This window comes from Drosophila teissieri, chromosome 2L (assembly GCF_016746235.2).
Source record: "Drosophila teissieri strain GT53w chromosome 2L, Prin_Dtei_1.1, whole genome shotgun sequence".
In the NCBI taxonomy this organism is placed as follows: Eukaryota; Metazoa; Arthropoda; class Insecta; order Diptera; family Drosophilidae; genus Drosophila; species Drosophila teissieri.
The window spans coordinates 1,400,703-1,418,593 of record NC_053029.1 but is presented as its reverse complement, the minus strand read 5'-3'; the positions used below and the strand labels follow the sequence as shown (position 1 = coordinate 1,418,593).

General features: G+C 45.7%; 1 protein-coding gene across 3 annotated transcripts in view; it reads left to right on the top strand.

The window, feature by feature from the left end:
- The window catches only part of LOC122626188 (roundabout homolog 2), a 41,391-nt gene extending 31,594 nt beyond the window's left edge, over positions 1 to 9,797 (top strand). For 2 of the 3 annotated variants that reach the window (XM_043806351.1, XM_043806350.1), the window contains 6 exons: positions 65 to 491; positions 3,822 to 3,917; positions 3,987 to 4,233; positions 4,335 to 4,498; positions 6,106 to 6,391; positions 8,624 to 9,797. In XM_043806351.1, coding sequence (XP_043662286.1) covers positions 65 to 491; positions 3,822 to 3,917; positions 3,987 to 4,233; positions 4,335 to 4,498; positions 6,106 to 6,391; positions 8,624 to 9,662 — 2,259 coding nt within the window. In that variant the 3' untranslated portion in view covers positions 9,663 to 9,797. Of the gene's footprint in view, positions 1 to 64; positions 492 to 3,821; positions 3,918 to 3,986; positions 4,234 to 4,334; positions 4,499 to 6,105; positions 6,392 to 8,623 lie in introns of those variants that run through there. The other variant, XM_043806352.1, reaches the window with a different exon arrangement.
- Positions 9,798 to 17,891: the final 8,094 nt, after the last annotated feature.

Sequence of the window (17,891 nt, the reverse complement as noted above, 5' to 3'; positions counted from 1 at the left end):
CCATTCCCATTCCCAGCCCATTGCTCATCGTCACCTCATGCGCTGTGCCTCCTTTCTCATGCAGATCATCAATGGCAAATACGTCGAGGGTTTCTATGTCTATGCGAGACAGTTGCCAAATCCAATAGTCAACAATCCGGCGCCCGTTACGAGCAATGCCAATCCGCTGCTGGGCTCCGCATCCACATCCACATCCGCATCCGCCTCGGCATCAGCATCGGCATCGGCATTGATTTCGACAAAGCCAAATATTGCCGCTGCCGGCAAACGTGATGGGGAGACCAACCAGAGTGGAGGAGGCGGAGGAGCAGCTCCCACCCCACTGAGCACCAAGTATCGCATGCTAACGATTCTCAATGGCGGCGGCGCCTCATCCTGCACCATCACCGGGCTCGTCCAGTACACGCTGTATGAATTTTTCATCGTGCCATTCTACAAATCCGTCGAGGGCAAGCCGTCGAATTCGCGCATCGCTCGCACCCTGGAAGATGGTGAGTTAAGCAACTTTTAAGGGCTTCAAAGAGGGTTCCTTCAAATACTATTAGCTCCTTTGATTGGGGGATATTTGGAATGCGTACGCTGCTTTTGGGTGGATGAAGGCCGAAGAGAACCCTGCTTGGCAAGCGTAATCAATACTTATCGAAATAACTCTGCTTAGCAATCAATACTTATCGAAATAATCGAAGACAATCGACTTCTTGAGTAATCAGTAGCTGGTGACTTGTTTTTTCTGCTGAAATTAATTATTTTTTGGAATTATGCGCTTGGTAAATCATAGTGATTTTATCGATATTCTGGACTGCGTATTCCCACTGTCAGTCAGGATTTGCAATCGCCTGTCTGCATTGTACTTTTTTGGGACTTTCCCCGCCCGATCTAATGAAGCATGTGCATCAAATCCAGCGCAATCCAACAATCCGTATAAATACCTTCACAAGAAATCAACCCCCGTAGCTGTGAGCCAAGGCAACTCCAACCCCAAAACTCTGGGCCGCATGTGACAAATGCAGAAGGCGGGTTACAGGGCACTTTTTGCACTGCAACAATTACCCAAATTCAATAAAAGGATATGAGCGGTAAAAGGAAAACGGCTCTGTAGAAGGGGATATCCTTTGTCCTTGGCGGACATCAGCTGCGCTCAATGCGGGTCGCGTAATCGCAAATTATTTTTCCGGGTTCGCACAGCCGGAAAAAAAAGGGCGTAGGCAGCTCGGTGGGTTTATTGGTTACTTTTTTATCGGGGGCCATGTTATAGGGCGAATAATGAAAGTATGTCAATCACCGAGCACCGACAAGGGCAAATCATGCGTACGTAAATGCCAAACAATGTTACATAGAAGCGCCCAAGCAAGGTAGGGATGTCAAATCCACGTGGAAAACAATTGCTCGAGGGCGGGGTGCAGAACATTTCCGGTTGGGGAATCAAAAAGAGTCTCAAATCAAATGCGGTTTGTGTGCAGAATACTTGATGCTGGCGATTTACATGTGTTATGGCCAAGGCAGTGCGTTTTGGGGTTGGTTAAAGGATTGTCTGCAGCTGATCCAGGGAATTAGGCTATCCAAAAATATCATTGAGAGCCAGGGAATATGTCAGATAAGATTGCTTCAAGCGCAGAAAACTTGCTGGCCAAGCAAGTGCAAGCTCAACGGAAAAAAGCAAACTTTCCAGACAGGTTTATCACTTCATTCCATCACCCGTAAAGCTGCTGTGATATAAAAACTTCCGGCAGCACCGCAGCACCGAAAGTGCAGCGAAAAGTGAACAGTTCTTAGTGAGCCAAGGCTCCTTCAAAGAGGGGACAAATTGAAAAGAAAATAATTAAAACACAAAAGCCAGTCAAATAAAGTGGAAACGAGAGACACTGCGAGTGCACTCACAGTGCCGCAAATAAGTCAACAAACCGCAGCAATATAAAATGCACCAACGTCGCGCAGCAAAGCCAAATCTCTCTGAAAGTCCTCAGATGCAACTGCTCAACCCTCAACCCTTTCTGCTCCCTGCTGTCATCAAATCAAAACTCATTTCGCATGCATCACATTTTCACTTGAGCATCTCGCCTGACTCCTGCCGACTCCTGCCGACAACAACAACGGCTCGACTCAAAGAAATTGCCAACGCAATTGTGTAAAGATAAACAACAATTATTGCTATATGCTGTATAAGGCACTCAGTACTCAGTACGCAGTACTAGGTACCCAGTATCCTCGGTCTCCCACAGTGGGCCACAAAAATGTGCAGTGCTGGCAATGCAAATTTGATGTGCGTTTGCTTAGGCGAGCTTCTCTACTGGGAGTCCTGGTAACATTTCCCTCTTGCCGCGACAGGAAACATTTTTACCCACGTCGGAAGTTGGCAAATAAAGGTGTGCTCCACCTGGTAAACGGTAGAGCGAACGCAGGTTGGAGTGTGAGTTTAAAGTGCGCTAAAATGACTAGGGAATGCTCTTGCGAAAACTACTATTCAATATTTTTAAACTATTTAATTTGAGCTTAAACTATTTCAAACTAATTGATGAGAAAGAAAACAAAAATACGTCTTCATGCAACCACATTTCTTGTGCAGCAAGCAAATGTGCTATGCTTTAAGCATGCTTTTATGACAAATACACTTTATACTGCCCAATGAGCTTTCGCTTGTTATGTTAGACACCGAATATGCGAGAAAAGGTGTGTCCGCGATATCCATCAGTCACATGCAACCAAATCTGAGTCACATGTGCACCATTGAACCATCGACTTAACCCCCAAAACCAGATGAGTCACAATTTCGCACAGCACACAATCGAGTAAAGCCCGTGGACTGCCTCATTTAGATAAGCTGTCCACGGTTGCAGCAGCATTTCGAAGTGATCACAGTGCCAATTTGGAGTTTTTCAATTGCTTGCCAGAGTCTGAGACAATTGTCGAATCTCGTGTGCCCGGGGGTCATTTATGCCACACAATGGCAGATACGTGTTAAGCATCGCGGTGCCTCATCAGCGGAAGAAAAGGCGAAAGGCAGAAAGCACCAGGAAGAAAGCAAAGGGGTAAAGCAAAAACGCCCGCATAGACAAAAGCACGACAAGCACTTTAGCATGTCGCAATGTCCCCAAGGGAAAGGGGCAAATCCAGCGAGCTGGGTAACAACAAAGCCAAAAAAAAGACAGAAGAACGACTGCACTCCACTTCACACTCCGCTAGACGTTGCCTATTTAGAGATTTCACTCTTTCTCCGCTTTGTTTTCCCGAGCTCCCACATTTGTCTCGTTGAGAATTTTGCACGTGTGTTTATTTAAAGAAATTGCTTCACTCAGCCGCACACACAAAAAGATACAAAGCCTGCGAAAGGGTTGGAGAAATGCGCGGGTAGATATTGCACTTGGTGAAACATACATCTCTCTATCCCACGTTGGGCGCCAGAAACTTTGAATTCATTTTGCCCAGTGTACCCACTTGTAAAAAGCGACAGCAGGAAACAAATAAACAAATGAAGATGAGCCGTGTGTGCTTGTGAAGTGAGATGGGGGAACGGAAAGCATTCTTTTCCTGCTTTTCAACCGTTTCCTCTGCTGTACGCACTCGATGTGCAGGCAGGATGTGTCTGAGCAGTGCAATGGTCGGGAAACCCTTGAAGCCAACACCCGGAACTAGTTGCAACAGCATGTTCCCCTGGCAACCCACACACTAAATGCTAATTAATTACGGCCACCAAATCTCATTAGAGCGGCCGTCAGCTGGGTGACATCACGCACCACAATCAAAAAGCCATTTAACCTTGCTCCTCAATCTCGGCCCAAGCTAAAATTCAAATCTAACCCACCCGAAATTTGTTTCATTTCCAGTTCCCTCTGAGGCTCCATATGGAATGGAGGCTCTGCTGCTCAATTCCTCAGCGGTCTTCCTGAAATGGAAGGCACCGGAACTCAAGGATCGGCATGGTGAGTTTCATAGCAAATAAGTCATTACCATAAGCATATTTATTCTACTTTTTCCATCACATTTTTCAGGCATTCTCTTGAACTATCATGTAATAGTCCGTGGAATTGACACTGCCCACAATTTCTCACGAATTCTGACAAATGTCACCATCGATGCGGCTTCGCCCACTCTGGTTTTGGCCAATCTCACCGAAGGCGTCATGTACACCGTGGGCGTGGCGGCCGGAAATAACGCAGGAATCGGTCCCTATTGTGTGCCAGCTACTTTGCGTTTGGATCCCATCACAAAGCGACTCGATCCGTTCATCAATCAGCGGTAAGTACGAGTCCTTTAAGACTTGTCTATTTTCGGTTTTGGTTTTGGTTTCAGCAGTGAGTGGATAATTTCTATTTATAATTTTGGTTTGCCGCTTCCAGCTATCCCATCAATCAGGACCACGTTAACGATGTGCTGACGCAGCCCTGGTTCATAATACTCCTGGGCGCCATCCTGGCCGTCCTTATGCTGTCCTTTGGCGCAATGGTCTTTGTGAAGCGCAAGCACATGATGATGAAGCAGTCGGCCCTGAATACCATGCGTGGTGAGTACATTGGAAAAAAAACACACATTTGTGGCGCCCAACGGGGGGCATTGAAGTGAAGCCCACCAAGGGCTTGTTGCATAAATTGCTTTATCAAGTTGGTTTAGTTTAGTTCGACTATTAGTTTAGACTATCATTATTTGGATAATACAAAAAATACACATTTTCGTGATGTGTAGGAGCACACTATTTCAAAATACATATGCATACGCCACAGTTGCAGGGCGCCTGTGATCTTCCGGACCCTCGGGCTCTGCATCCGTTGCGAGCTGCTAGTTTTCGCTTCCTTCCTTGCCAGACACGCCACACACACATTTGCATATATAAATAACGCTAATTTCCCATTGTTGGACACAACAACAACAACTAGAGCGGTGGGGCAAAAAAACCGAAATAGGTGCGAATAAATATTTCAGCAGGCCGAGCAGAGGAGCAGCGAGCAGCAGGCACATCGCCACATTGGCACACTCACATGCCACACATAATAGAAATTAACATTTTGCACGTGACGGCGACTTCCCCTAGTTCGCCGCCAGTCGGGAATTCCTCGACTCAGCCCCCTAATGGCTGCCATTGCAATTATGCATTTAGTTTTGTGTGCATTATTAACCAACAATTTGGGTGTGTGTGTGCATGTGTGTGCTGGTCAGGCGGCCAACAGGAAGGAGCGCGATATATTGTGCATATATATTCCATGGTTATGGGAATGCGAGCGTTTGGGGGTTGAGGGTGAGGCGCTACTTGTGGTCTAATTGAAATTAGGAAGGTAGTGGTCTGTTGACTGGGGAATCGGGCATTTAGGATGAGTGGAAGCAACTAAAAACACATTCACATTCATGCTTTAATCCTTAAAGCTGGAAGTGATGCCATGCATTTGTGTCGAAACTCAACACTCAACAATAGCGCAGACAGTGAAAGCCAAAAAATCCAAATGCTGCGAAACAGAGCGACGCAAAAAGTTGCATATTCATGGGCGCCATTTACCATAAACTAAGCTGCAGAGCTGCAGAGAGGGAGATCAGAATATTCACCTGCAGCCAGCTGAAAAAAAGGCGAAAATATGAGGGACACTGGACGAGAGGTGGCGGGCTATAAAACACTCGCTTGATGCTCAGTTATAACCCGGGGACAGTTTAATTGGTTGCATTTTTTATGCGGCACCCGTGCTGCAGTTTTTGTGTTTTGTGAGCAGGCAATGCAGGCGGAAAATTGACAATAATTTATTTGATTTGGCAGCCGGCGGAGTGGGGTAACTTTGCAGTCGCAACGTCACTGGCTGGGGATAATATTATTTTAATGCGTTCAATTTATAGGCGCGACTTGAACGTTCCAGCATTTTAATTCGCGGACAAATAAACGACTTTTTGCAGTCACCGAGAGAGTTTAAAACAACTTTAATGAGCTATAGGTTTACTGAAATCCCAGTGGAATCGCATCGAAATCCTTTGCGGGAACATCCGATTGTCTAGGCGGCTCTTTTGTATGTTTTTGTTTAATTTCCGGAAAGCAATTTATTCGGCTCACAATTTGTTGCACCACATTTAATTGCTCTGACTGACGGCACCCTTTCTACTTTCTCCTTTCCCCTTGCCCCATCTCACCTGCAGGCAATCACACGAGCGACGTGCTCAAAATGCCGAGTCTATCGACGCGCAACGGGAACGGCTACTGGCTGGACTCCTCCACCGGCGGAATGGTGTGGCGTCCCTCGCCCGGCGGCGACTCGCTGGAGATGCAAAAGGATCACATCGCCGACTATGCGCCGGTCTGCGGTGCCCCCGGCTCTCCGGCCGGCGGTGGCGCCTCTTCCGGTGGATCCGGTGGCGCGGGCAGCGGCGCCAGCGGCGGCGATGACATTCATGGAGGACACGGCAGCGAACGCAATCAGCAGCGGTAAGTTTCAACCCGAAAAAACCAATTGGACCATAAAGAGGGGCAGATAAGGGCTATGTTTTGTTGAAACCACAAGGTTTTGGGGATGCTCTTATTATTAATATTAAATATTGATTACAATTACCTAAGAGATGGGCACCCCCATTTTGGTTAAAGTAATTCGAATGATAAATCCAGTAATAAGCGCAGACTGGTCCAACTCCACGTTTAGTCCAAAACACCCTTTGCCAGGGTAGCGTGTTTCGGCGACCTGGCAGCTCAAAGCGACGACAATAAAAATTCACCAAACTGTGAAATTGCATTTTTCTGCCGCGGCGACTACCAGAAAAAAGGAGCATCCACAAAAAAGGGGAGCCCGGCGAAAAAACTCACTTTTCGGTAGAGTTTTTCTTTCTTTCTGGCCCCCGGGCCATGGGGAAAATCAAGTTAGGAATAGAAATGTTGGCCACGCTATTTATGTTGATTTTTCGCCAAAGCCCCGTTGAGTTCGCACTTGAAAAACAGAGCAATGTAATTATTGAGGCCTCCGAGCATCGGCTTTAACGCGACTTTAACTTTGCTCAAAAAAAGGTAGAAAAAACTGGCTAAAGGATAAAATATGCTATGCATAATTTGGCCGCGAATTTGCAATTAGTTTTGCGGTAGATGGCCAATCCAAATCAGAGTTGCACTTTCGGCCGAGGGCGATCTAATTTATTTGTCTGGCCCCTGGCAAATGCAGGAAAATAATCAAATGGGGCAGTGAAAATATTGTTTCGACTCGAAAGTGTTTTTTGGCGCAATGTTCCTGCTGCCTGGCATCGAATTGTAATTGTTATTTATTTGCGGCTGATTTCATGCTGGCCGCAAATTAAACAAAAATTATTTCGAGTGGTGAATATTTATGCGTTAAATACTCCAGATGAAGGGAACTTTAATAGCAGCTACCAAACTACTAAATTATAAACACATTTCGTGTTTTATTAGCTCTTGCAACACAATTGCTTTGGCATTAAAACCTGCTTCGTTTAAAAATGTGAATTTTTTGCCATCGCAGCTGGCGTCCAAAATGGCAATTAAATGCCAATCAGCCATCAAAAGCTAAAGAGTCACACTAGAATAGGGGAATAAAAAACATCGATCAAAGCAAAAATGTTTAATTTGAAAACGCGCTGTCTGGCTGTTGTTCAAACGACTACTGTAAATAAATACGCAGCCCAGATAATTATAATTATTTTGCACACTTAATTAGCCATTAAAACGCAAATTGAAAATGGCCATCACCTACGCACAATATTAACAATAATAATTGCAACGAAATGATAACCATAACAATAAAAGTAATCACGCCATAATGAGAGTCACATGTGTCGAGAAATTCGCCCACAGCGAAAAATACTCTACTCAAAGGAAAGTAAAACCAGTTCTTGAAGAGATTATTCAACTTGAGTGGCCTAGTGATAAATAATTCGCTTAAAGATTATTAAAATGTTCGTGCCCCGTTGAGCCAGACATCAGACATTTGACAAGCTCATTACTACTCTACTACTCCGGGTACAGAACCAACTTTGCACTTGCAAATTCCACGGCGCCACTCATTAAGGGCATTAAAAGCCTTCTATGTGGAGTCCTGGCTTTATCCCTGCGCCATGGCAACTCCATCAATGCGCCGTATATTTTTACAAGCTTTTCACAGAGTTTTAAAATCGTTTTTCCCCTTTTCCGTCTTTTTTCGGGCTGGGCTCGCGATGGCCCCGCCAGGTTAATCCGCTTTCAGTATTTAAATGTGAAAATAATGCTAAAAATGCGAGAATGAAGCGGTCGAGTGCTGGGATGGAAACTGGGATGGAAAACTGGGGCGTCTGCCTTTCGGGAAAGTCCGGCATTTGCACCTTTGTTTTAAGCTGGTAATTTATTTAATGGATGTAAGGATAGCCGTCTCCAGCACTATTTTGCACCTGATCTCGGCCGTGAGTGTGTGTATCCGCAGTGTATGTACGGGAAATCCCACTAAATTCTCATATTTCCCGCTCGGAAAAGCGCGCAGCAGCATGACCGAAAATGCAAATTTCCGCCGCGCCATAAATTGCGCAAATTTATAACCGAAGTGGGCGGGCACCAGAGGCACACGGGGCACACGGGGCACAGGGGGCCATGGAGCCAGTGGGTCAGAGGAATATTGTAATAAACAAGCCAAGTAATAACCGAGTATTCTGTGTTTCAACTCTGTTTGTTTTTATCTGTCCATTGCAGGTACGTGGGCGAGTACTCCAACATACCCACCGACTATGCCGAGGTGTCCAGTTTCGGCAAGGCACCCAGCGAGTATGGACGCCATGGCAACGCCTCCCCGGCCCCATATGCCACCTCCTCGATCCTCAGTCCCCACCAGCAGCAACAGCAACAGCAGCCGCGTTATCAACAGCGACCAGTGCCCGGCTATGGCCTCCAGCGCCCCATGCATCCGCACTACCAGCAGCAGCAGCACCAGCAGCAGCAGCAACAGGCGCAGCAGGCGCACCAGCAACACCAGGCTCTGCAGCAGCAGCATCAGCAGCACCAGCAACTGCCACCCAGCAACATCTACCAGCAGATGTCCACCACCAGCGAGATTTACCCCACGAGCACGGGCCCGCCGCGCTCCGTCTACTCCGAGCAGTACTACTACCCCAAGGACAAGCAGCGGCACATCCACATCACCGAGAACAAGCTGAGCAACTGCCACACCTACGAGGCGGCTCCCGGCGCCAAGCAGTCCTCGCCGATATCCTCGCAGTTCGCCAGCGTGCGGCGGCAGCAGCTGCCACCGAACTGCAGCATCGGCAGGGAGAGTGCCAGATTCAAGGTGCTGAACACGGATCAGGGCAAGAACCAGCAGAATCTCCTGGACCTCGACGGCTCCTCCATGTGCTACAATGGGCTGGCGGACTCGGGCTGCGGTGGCTCGCCCTCGCCGATGGCCATGCTGATGTCGCACGAGGACGAGCACGCGCTGTACCACACGGCGGATGGGGATCTGGACGACATGGAGCGACTGTACGTCAAGGTGGATGAGCAGCAGCCGGCGCAGCAGCAGCAGCAGCTGATGCCCCTGGTGCCACAGCATCCGGCGGAAGGACATCTGCAGTCCTGGCGCAACCAGAGCACGCGCAGCAGTCGCAAGAACGGGCAGGAGTGCATCAAGGAACCCAGCGAGTTGATCTACGCTCCGGGCAGCGTGGCCAGCGAGAGGAGCCTGCTCAGCAACTCGGGCAGCGGCACCAGCAGCCAGCCAGCGGGCCACAATGTCTGACCTTTGCTCCCTGGTTCATCCTTGGGCCAGTCTCAGTCCCAATCCCAGTCGCAGTCGCAGTCCCAATCCCAGAGTGATCTGCAGTCGCAGGAGCAGCTGTACGCTCGGGAGGTGCGGGAACTACTCGCCTGGTGCGAACGCTTCAACAACGGCGGTGTGGAGAACTTTGAGTAGTCTGCTCAGAAAGGGTATTGGCAGAGGCATGTGCTGCAGGAAAGATTATGCGAAGGAAAGGGTATACACATTGAACAGCTGCGCAATAACGAGGAACAGGCGAAATGAATGAAGTGGTGAACTGATTTCTGCCAGGGTTGAGCTTAAAATTGTGTTATTGAAAACATCTGATATTGAAACTGAACAACTGGTACACCAAACAAGCTATTTAAATAATGATTGATTTTCCAAGTAACGAAGAGTTGCTCCAACCAACTGAGTTTCGCCTGTTCCCTGCTGCGTTCGTCACAAATGAGAGTTGTGACCAAGACTGAGACTGACAGCGTGCGAGATTCGTGTGAGGATTACTTTTAGTTTGATTAGTATTACAAGGTTTCGTTTCTATATGAAGAAAGCCGAGCTCCGCGCTCTGAACTCTGAGCCATCGGCCCTATGCTAGTGATAGACATATTACTCCTTTCTCCAGCTCCAACTATCTCCGCTCGCGCTAATCTCCGACTAAGAACTGCTTTCGTTACACTTTAGGCTAAGGTAGCTATAGCAAAGATCACTGTAAATGAAACAAAACGTATGATAAGTTCCTCCAAGTATGCAGACGATGATAGCCAAAACGCTGCGTTAGCTTTAGAATATATTATATATAGTGCATAGTATACAGTATACACCCACTTAGATAGATCGATGGGCCGCATTTCGCAGCATTTTGTTTGTTACTTAAGGGGTTCGTAATTAGTCTAAGCGTCCAGACAGATATCAATTCAGCACCCACGAATGTTTATCCACTAAGTGTACATATAGTAATGCACTAGCTGTAGTTAATTATACGTACGCATATACATATATATATATATATCTCTATAAATATCAAATGAATTATTCAATATGATTATGCAAATGTGAACACAAACGAGTAGACGTAACAAATAATATTTAACGTGAATAGTTACAGTTACAGACAAGTGAATAAATTGTGCATATAGTAATTTAAACTGTAATAATTAATATAATCATCGCAGCCCACACGCCCACTTAATTAGTTGTTGTTTACCACATACATACCCGTACGCATACATACACACTTATCTAACTAACCCGTTTAGTAATAGTATTAATACACCCAACACCCGGGCATATATGAAAAATCCTTCAATTTGAGCCAAGAAAAGCAAGAAGATCCTTTTTACTCCCTTCTTTGGTTCGCACTAATGAACTGCGCGCAAAGGCAGCCAATTATATATATAGATCTATGATTATAATATTATATATATGTATGATAGATCCATCGATCTGAGAACTTCAGCAGCACAGGTTCATTCAGCATGTTGTTTACCGCACCCCACAATTGGTGGAAATTAAGTGCGTTTTGTATGTGTGTCTATGCGTAATTGTAATTATTGATATCGAATACGTATTTACAATGTAGCAATTACAAAAGCAAAATAAAAATGCCATAATTATGAAATTAAAACCAACAAAAGCTGTTTGGGTCTTCTGTTTGGGTTCTGTTGACTTTGCGCTGCGTAAATAATCAGCAGCTGAAATGATTGAATTAAACTTGTGTTGTCTATCGTCGAAATCTCCTGGGCAGCTATATTTATTTTTTCTCTTAAAATGCTGAACAAACTGGTTGAAAGGACCATTGTTTTTGGATCCCCTGAAGTAGGCAACGCTTTTCCTCCAGGTTGGCTAATTGAAAAGTCACAACTTGCCACCTGTGACTGCGTTGTTTTCCCTTTCCTAAATGTTTCCTTGCCACAAATTTCCCACTCACCCTTTTTATGGCGCGACTAATTTCAGCCGGCAACGCGCTTTTAATTAGCTGCAAACTCCAGCACCCGAATTATGCATGACTCCCGCTGCAACAGTGTGGGTGTTTGCTGCGTGGGTGTGTGTGGGTGTGTGCGGGTGTGTGTGGGTGTGGGGCGACCGCGCCCATTTTAACTACAAAATAATTACGTGCTAGGCAATTAATGGCCCAAAGGGGTTAGGGTTACAAAAATCCGGTAATTTTTTGCCGCCCAAAAGCGAAGCTTCCACGTGCGCCATGTGGCAACATCCGGAGGCCATTTGTTGCAAATCGACAACCGTTTCCGGTGTATGAAATTCCGGACGGAGAGTGGGAGTGGCAGTGGGAGTGAGTTCGGAAGGCGGAACGGAACAGCATTTGTGAGCTGCGGTTTTTAATGCGAAAAAGAAGCCATCACATTGTTTAATGATAATTTAAACAGCTGAAGGAGGAGAAAAAATAGAAGGAGAGAAATGTATTTAAATGATGATTAAACAGGAAACGCATTTGCGAAAAGCTGAAAGAAATGTAACTAAGAAGCCGGAAACTTTTTATCAAATATTCAGCACATATGTTAAGCATATCAGTAAGCCGAAATCCTGTCTAATAAATGTATTATCATTTAATAGCTTGTGTGCCAATACAAAAGTCATTGTTTATCTTGCGCTCAAGGCGTAGCAAATCAGCCAGTCATCCAACATCCTCCCAAAGGACTTTCCCAAGGACTGCCCAGTCCTTCCGAGGATTCGGATAGACGGATGGCACTTCGGTGGGGCAACAGATGCGTTCGGCTTCAGCTTGTCACCTAACGTTTAACGATAAATTTGCTGACAGCGACAACGGATAATTAGTTTCACTAACGAGAAAACTTCCATCGGCTTCCACACACACATGGCATTTGGAGCTCTAGCACCCCACTCCCAATCCCAAGCCCTAGTGCAGCATGTTAACCCAGGGAGAAGGAGCAGGAGCAGGATCGCACAGGACATCAAGGGACTCGCTCCGCTGAGCTCAGTTGATTCCAGCGAATCGACGATATAGCAACAGGATGGACCATCATGCCCCAGTGCATCGTGCTCCTTGAGCTAATAAAATGATTATGTGTTATTTTTATGCTGGCAGGAAACGGGGGAATGGATGAGGATGGGGCAAGGACTTTCAGGGATAAACTCCCGCCGGCAATTGGCCATGATTGTTTACATATTAATCGCAACTTTTAATGGGCGGTGAAGCCATTTTCGTTTGAGCGTTTACATAATTGAAGTGGCTTTTATTCAGTGGCTCGGGGGAATATTTAAACGGTAATGCAGCACGCGATGTTGGGAAAACTGTAGTAGAATATGTAGTGGATTTGGTTTAGTTTAATAAAATAGGTAAATGCACAAAGAAACGAATTAATTAATTGATAGACCCAAATAATACGCCATTCAATCAACTGGAATCACCTTAAACTCGATGAGCAACTTGAGAACTGTTTAACTAAATTAACAATTCCAGGCATGAAAACTTTTCAAGTTTCCCGGTTCAAAAGCCCATTGAGTGGAATTTTTTATTGTTAGGTGAAAGGCAGGCAAACAAACAAACAAACAAACAAACAAACAAACAGGCGAACAAAACGCACGACAGACGGAGGACAACAACGGAAGCTGGCAAACAAGCGGAAGGCTCTCCTGGCACTCAACTAATGGCTACATAATGCGTTTATTGTGCGGGATGGGAAGCAGGATTGCCCAGGAATCAGGGAATCGGGGAATCCCCCAAAGAAGTGTTAACCCGGCGCAAATGTCAACGCAAAAGTCAATCAATGCATTGATGCCGAGCAGATGAGTGGGGCAGGGGGCGTGGTCCCCAGGGGGTGGTGGGCGTGGCAGGAGCAAACTGGGGGATGGCACAGTGAAAAACCGAAAGATACTTTATAGACTTCAAATTCAAATAATAAAAGTTAACAAAAGACACATCCTGAAAATGGTTGCTATGGCTGCAAACAGGGACTTCTTTTCCTTCTTCAGCTTAGTAAGTTTATTTCCAGTGTATTGGGTGTGGGGGGGTGGGCGTTTTGGGCTGCTGGTAAGTACGCACTCCTCAATGGTCCAAACACAGACAGAAGTCAGACAGCCGCATTCAAAATCAATTCAATTGAAAAACATTTTCCCCCCTGGTTTTTTGTTCCTCTTGCGGAGGGTTGACTTTTCACTCGGTGTTTTCCTTTTTTGTGGATAGTCTGCGTTGTCATCGCCGCTTTTTTGTCGGCTGAAAAATCACTTTGAGAGCTTACAAAGTTCGGCCAAAATTGTGTTCATTTTCGTTTTCGGCTGGAGATGAATGATTTCCGCGCTGCATTCAAAACGTTAATGAGACGTAATGTGATGGCCGTGACGGGAATGAATGCCATTTCTCAGTGGACCACTCGAGGAGCCGGGATCGAGTTTGCAGTCTCATCAAGTCGGACAATTAATTGCAAGCGACGCCCCCGTCGACAATCGCAGTCGTTTGTCAAGAACTTTGTTGCATACTTGGTGGCAGCCAGATACAAGTACCACAACACGAGTATAGTGTATACAACGGGCCAGAGATTGCCACATCATCATGCAAATGCCTCGCCAGTTTTCAGATACTTATACCTCATTAAGCATGGCGCTCTGGCAGCGGGCCCAAAGTATCTGCCCCGTCATGCCACGCCCCCATAATGACTAAGCCTCCAAAGACCGAGGAGCGAGCGACTGACTGACAAATTTTCACAGCTCAACGCTTATTAAACTCGGCTGAAAAGTTCAATTAGCTCGGGGGATATTGTGGCTTTGGGGAAAGGAAGTGGAGCAGATTGAAGGCACTGTACAGAAATAATTTGGCAAATGTAATTCTAGTATTATTCTCTAAACAAATAATATGAAGCTCGTCATATCTTTTCCAAGAACTCTCGATTTAACTTCAAAGACGTCAAACTATCGAGGAGTTCAATTAATTACCCCACCCAGGCAAAAATGTTTTGTCAGAATTTGGAAAATCTTTTTCGGACAGGCAGCAGGACATTTGTCACACGCTCGCTTTCACCAGCTCCATCATCATCTTGATTTGGATGGCCATTCATTCGTTCATTCCTCCATTCGCTACCCTCATCCCCATCCTCAAGGAGTTCCTGTTTTGCCCAGCTTTTCAATATTAATTGCGCAGCTTCGGAGCTCCGACCAAGACGGATAAGATGGCGATGGGCTGGTCTGGTCTGGTCTGGGGGTCAGGTCAGTGGAGGACCAGCACAAAGGACACGGCGAGTGACCCGTGTCCTGGCCCTGCGTTTGACTTTTGATGAATGGCCAAGAATTCGGCATGACATGAATGAGCATTTTAAATAAATTAGTTGTATTCGAGACCGAGACGCATTGCTGCTGGCCTGATTGAGTCCTTTGATTAGCCAGCTATAAATCAAAGAAAGCTGGCGGATAATGTATTTATTTCTTCGCAATCGTATGTATTTTTAGAACTGCCCCTCAAATCAACCACACAAATGTCACTTGCTCTAATGCCGCTGACGATTTATGTCTGGCGGTTATTTATTGAGACAATAAACCTGCATAAAAATGGTTATAAGTTAATTAAGCTAAATGAAAAGCTCTTGAGCAGCGCCGTTCAAGGTGAAGACGAAGCGCAAAAGTGCCAGAGATGAATACCCAAACGAGACCAGGGGAACCAAGAGGAAGACAAATGTCTGGCAATTTGGCTAAATGGCAAACTTGGCCAAGTAAAACATGCACGGGAGCATAATCAAGACAATAATTATTATTGTCATGTGTATTTTGGAGCCCAGGCCCGGGACCAGCCAACTTTGCCGTCTGTCTGGCACTCATCTCTACAGCTCTTCATCTCTTCAGCTCCTCAGCTCTTCATCTCCTCAGCTGTTCATCTCCTCAGATGTGCAGATCCCTCTGTTTTTCCTTTCGCCCAACTGACTGACAACGTGTGTTAATTATGGCCATCTGGGCGGGCAGACTCGAGTTTTAGTTTCCCTTAGTTCCTTTTTGGGCCGTTGGCCGTTTTGTTTCGGGGGCCCAAATCGCATTAGGGAAATTACCCTGAATGGCGAATACCTGGGCAGACATAAATAGTTGTTCTGTTGTTTTGGCCATTCTCCGTCTGGGAGCTGCTTAAAGGCTTTCCGACTTATTTCCACAGGGCATGGAACCGAGCTAGCTTTAGTTTTTGCCTAATTAAGCGTTGCAATTGGCATTCTCCCTTCGTTGAACGAATCAATGGAATCCTTTGCCCTGGGCAGGGAAGCTTAAATACATTGAAACTGGCAGTAACCAATCTTTAACCGCTCAAGTTGAATTCGGCTTGAAAGCCGAATGGCATAGATACTCGGCGAAAATCCAGCTGAGGAGCTATAATTAAATTGATGTACGCACGGTCACGCCGGCGGCATAATTGACTTGTCTTGACCTCAAAGTTCTGACCACCAAGGCATCCACCAAACCAGGCCCAAACACTTTGCCAACTTGCGGGCACACAAATTCATTTTGGCCCCCACTAATTGCCATTGACAGTTATGGCTTGGCCCCCCAAACAACAGGATGATTAAAAATTTAATGCTTCTGAGTGGCAGAGAGAGAGTGGCTTAGTAGGAAAATTCCCGAGGCTAACCGCAATCCATCAGCTCGTACTTCGGCTCACTTTCTGCCAAAAAATCAAGGATTTTGTATAGACAAAAATTGATAAGCTGCCAGCAGGCATTTTTCCTCTACCCTCGTCGTAGTTTCGTTTGATTTCGCCCGTCTGCGGATAAGTTTGGGAAATTGTTGTTCGACTTGTTGCTAAAAACACAAATATAATTTGATTACAAAGTTCCCGGAACGGCATTAGAACGTATTTTGTGTGGAAAATTCGTAGAATTTGAAAAGTTCTCAAGGTGTTGGCTAAGTGCAGCCGCAGGCCATCGAAAATCACAAGCCGACAGCTGTTCAAGTGCTCTTCGCAGTGAAATGAAAAGTGAAATGATATTTGCTGGGTTTTGGGGCAGGACATTCTGGCAAAGCCAAATATTTCAACGTGATGTACTTCATATTTCTTGTGCTTGACGCAGCATGAAATGGGATGCCGAATACCCTTTAATAGAGTATTACCAGCTGTGGGTCATAAGATTTTGATATCTTATCTTAATGTTATATGAAAAATTGCTACATTGTTAAGTATTTTGTGTATATGCAAGAAAACAAAGGGCATCGCCTTCGCATTCTACGATTTTTTCCAAAACACACGACTCCGTGTTGAATCCATTGCTGATGTTTGTAATTCGAGCTTAGTGTAATGGAATTTTTAAGCGAATGTCACAGAAATGCACAAAGCACAATGAGACAACAAGCTGCTCAAATATGCAAAGACTTTTACCCTGAGCACACGCAGACATGGAGGACACCTTATAGCTTATTACGTTCACCCAGCCAAGGAAAACTCACTCACACCCCACTCCCCCCCTCAAGGACTCCCCGCTGAGCTTGCAACATGGGGAGCTGGAAAAAAAGGAACTTATTTTCGTAGACAAGAGCGAATCTTGTGTTTATTTGCGCTTATATGCACATCATCTATCATCTATCATCAGGTGGGGAGTGGGCAACTTTTCCTTTCCTTTCCTCTGCTTTCCTTTCGATGCCTTTCCTCTGCCATCCCGGTTGCCATTTCCTCGCCTTCTTCCGGAGCTGCATCAATTTTGCCGTTGCCATTATTATGATTGTTATTAACTTAAATAGAAAATACTTGACTGTTTCATAAATCTCACGCACCAGGTCTGAAGTTGGGCTCTCGCTGCGTCAAGTGGATTTATGTTCCTGCTGCTGCTGCTGTTTCGCTGTGTGGTGATGAGTTTCCCACTGATTTATTTTGGCGAGGAAAACTCATACAAAGGAACTTAATACACCAGCTAAAAATGTAACATCTGCTGGGATAATATTCAAATCATCTTTTATTTCGACTCTACAGAAGTAGTGTAGTGAACTTGGATCTCAAAAGGACTTCAGACCCAATCTACTGACTTCCTTAACTGATTAAATACTATACATCTGAGCCGTTTGTCTCCTTTGCGAGCCAAGACCGCTGAATTCAATTAAAGCGTTTTGCGTTTCACCTCAGGAATTAGGCAAACTAATTGGCCGCAGTCTCCCGGAGCGAAAGAAAAGCAGCCTTGCCCGCTTTCCCCGCTTTTCCGACTAAGAGTGCGTCTGAAGGCGCGGAAAAGTTTTAATAAATCCGCAAATTACTTTATAAGCAACTCGTTTTCGGGC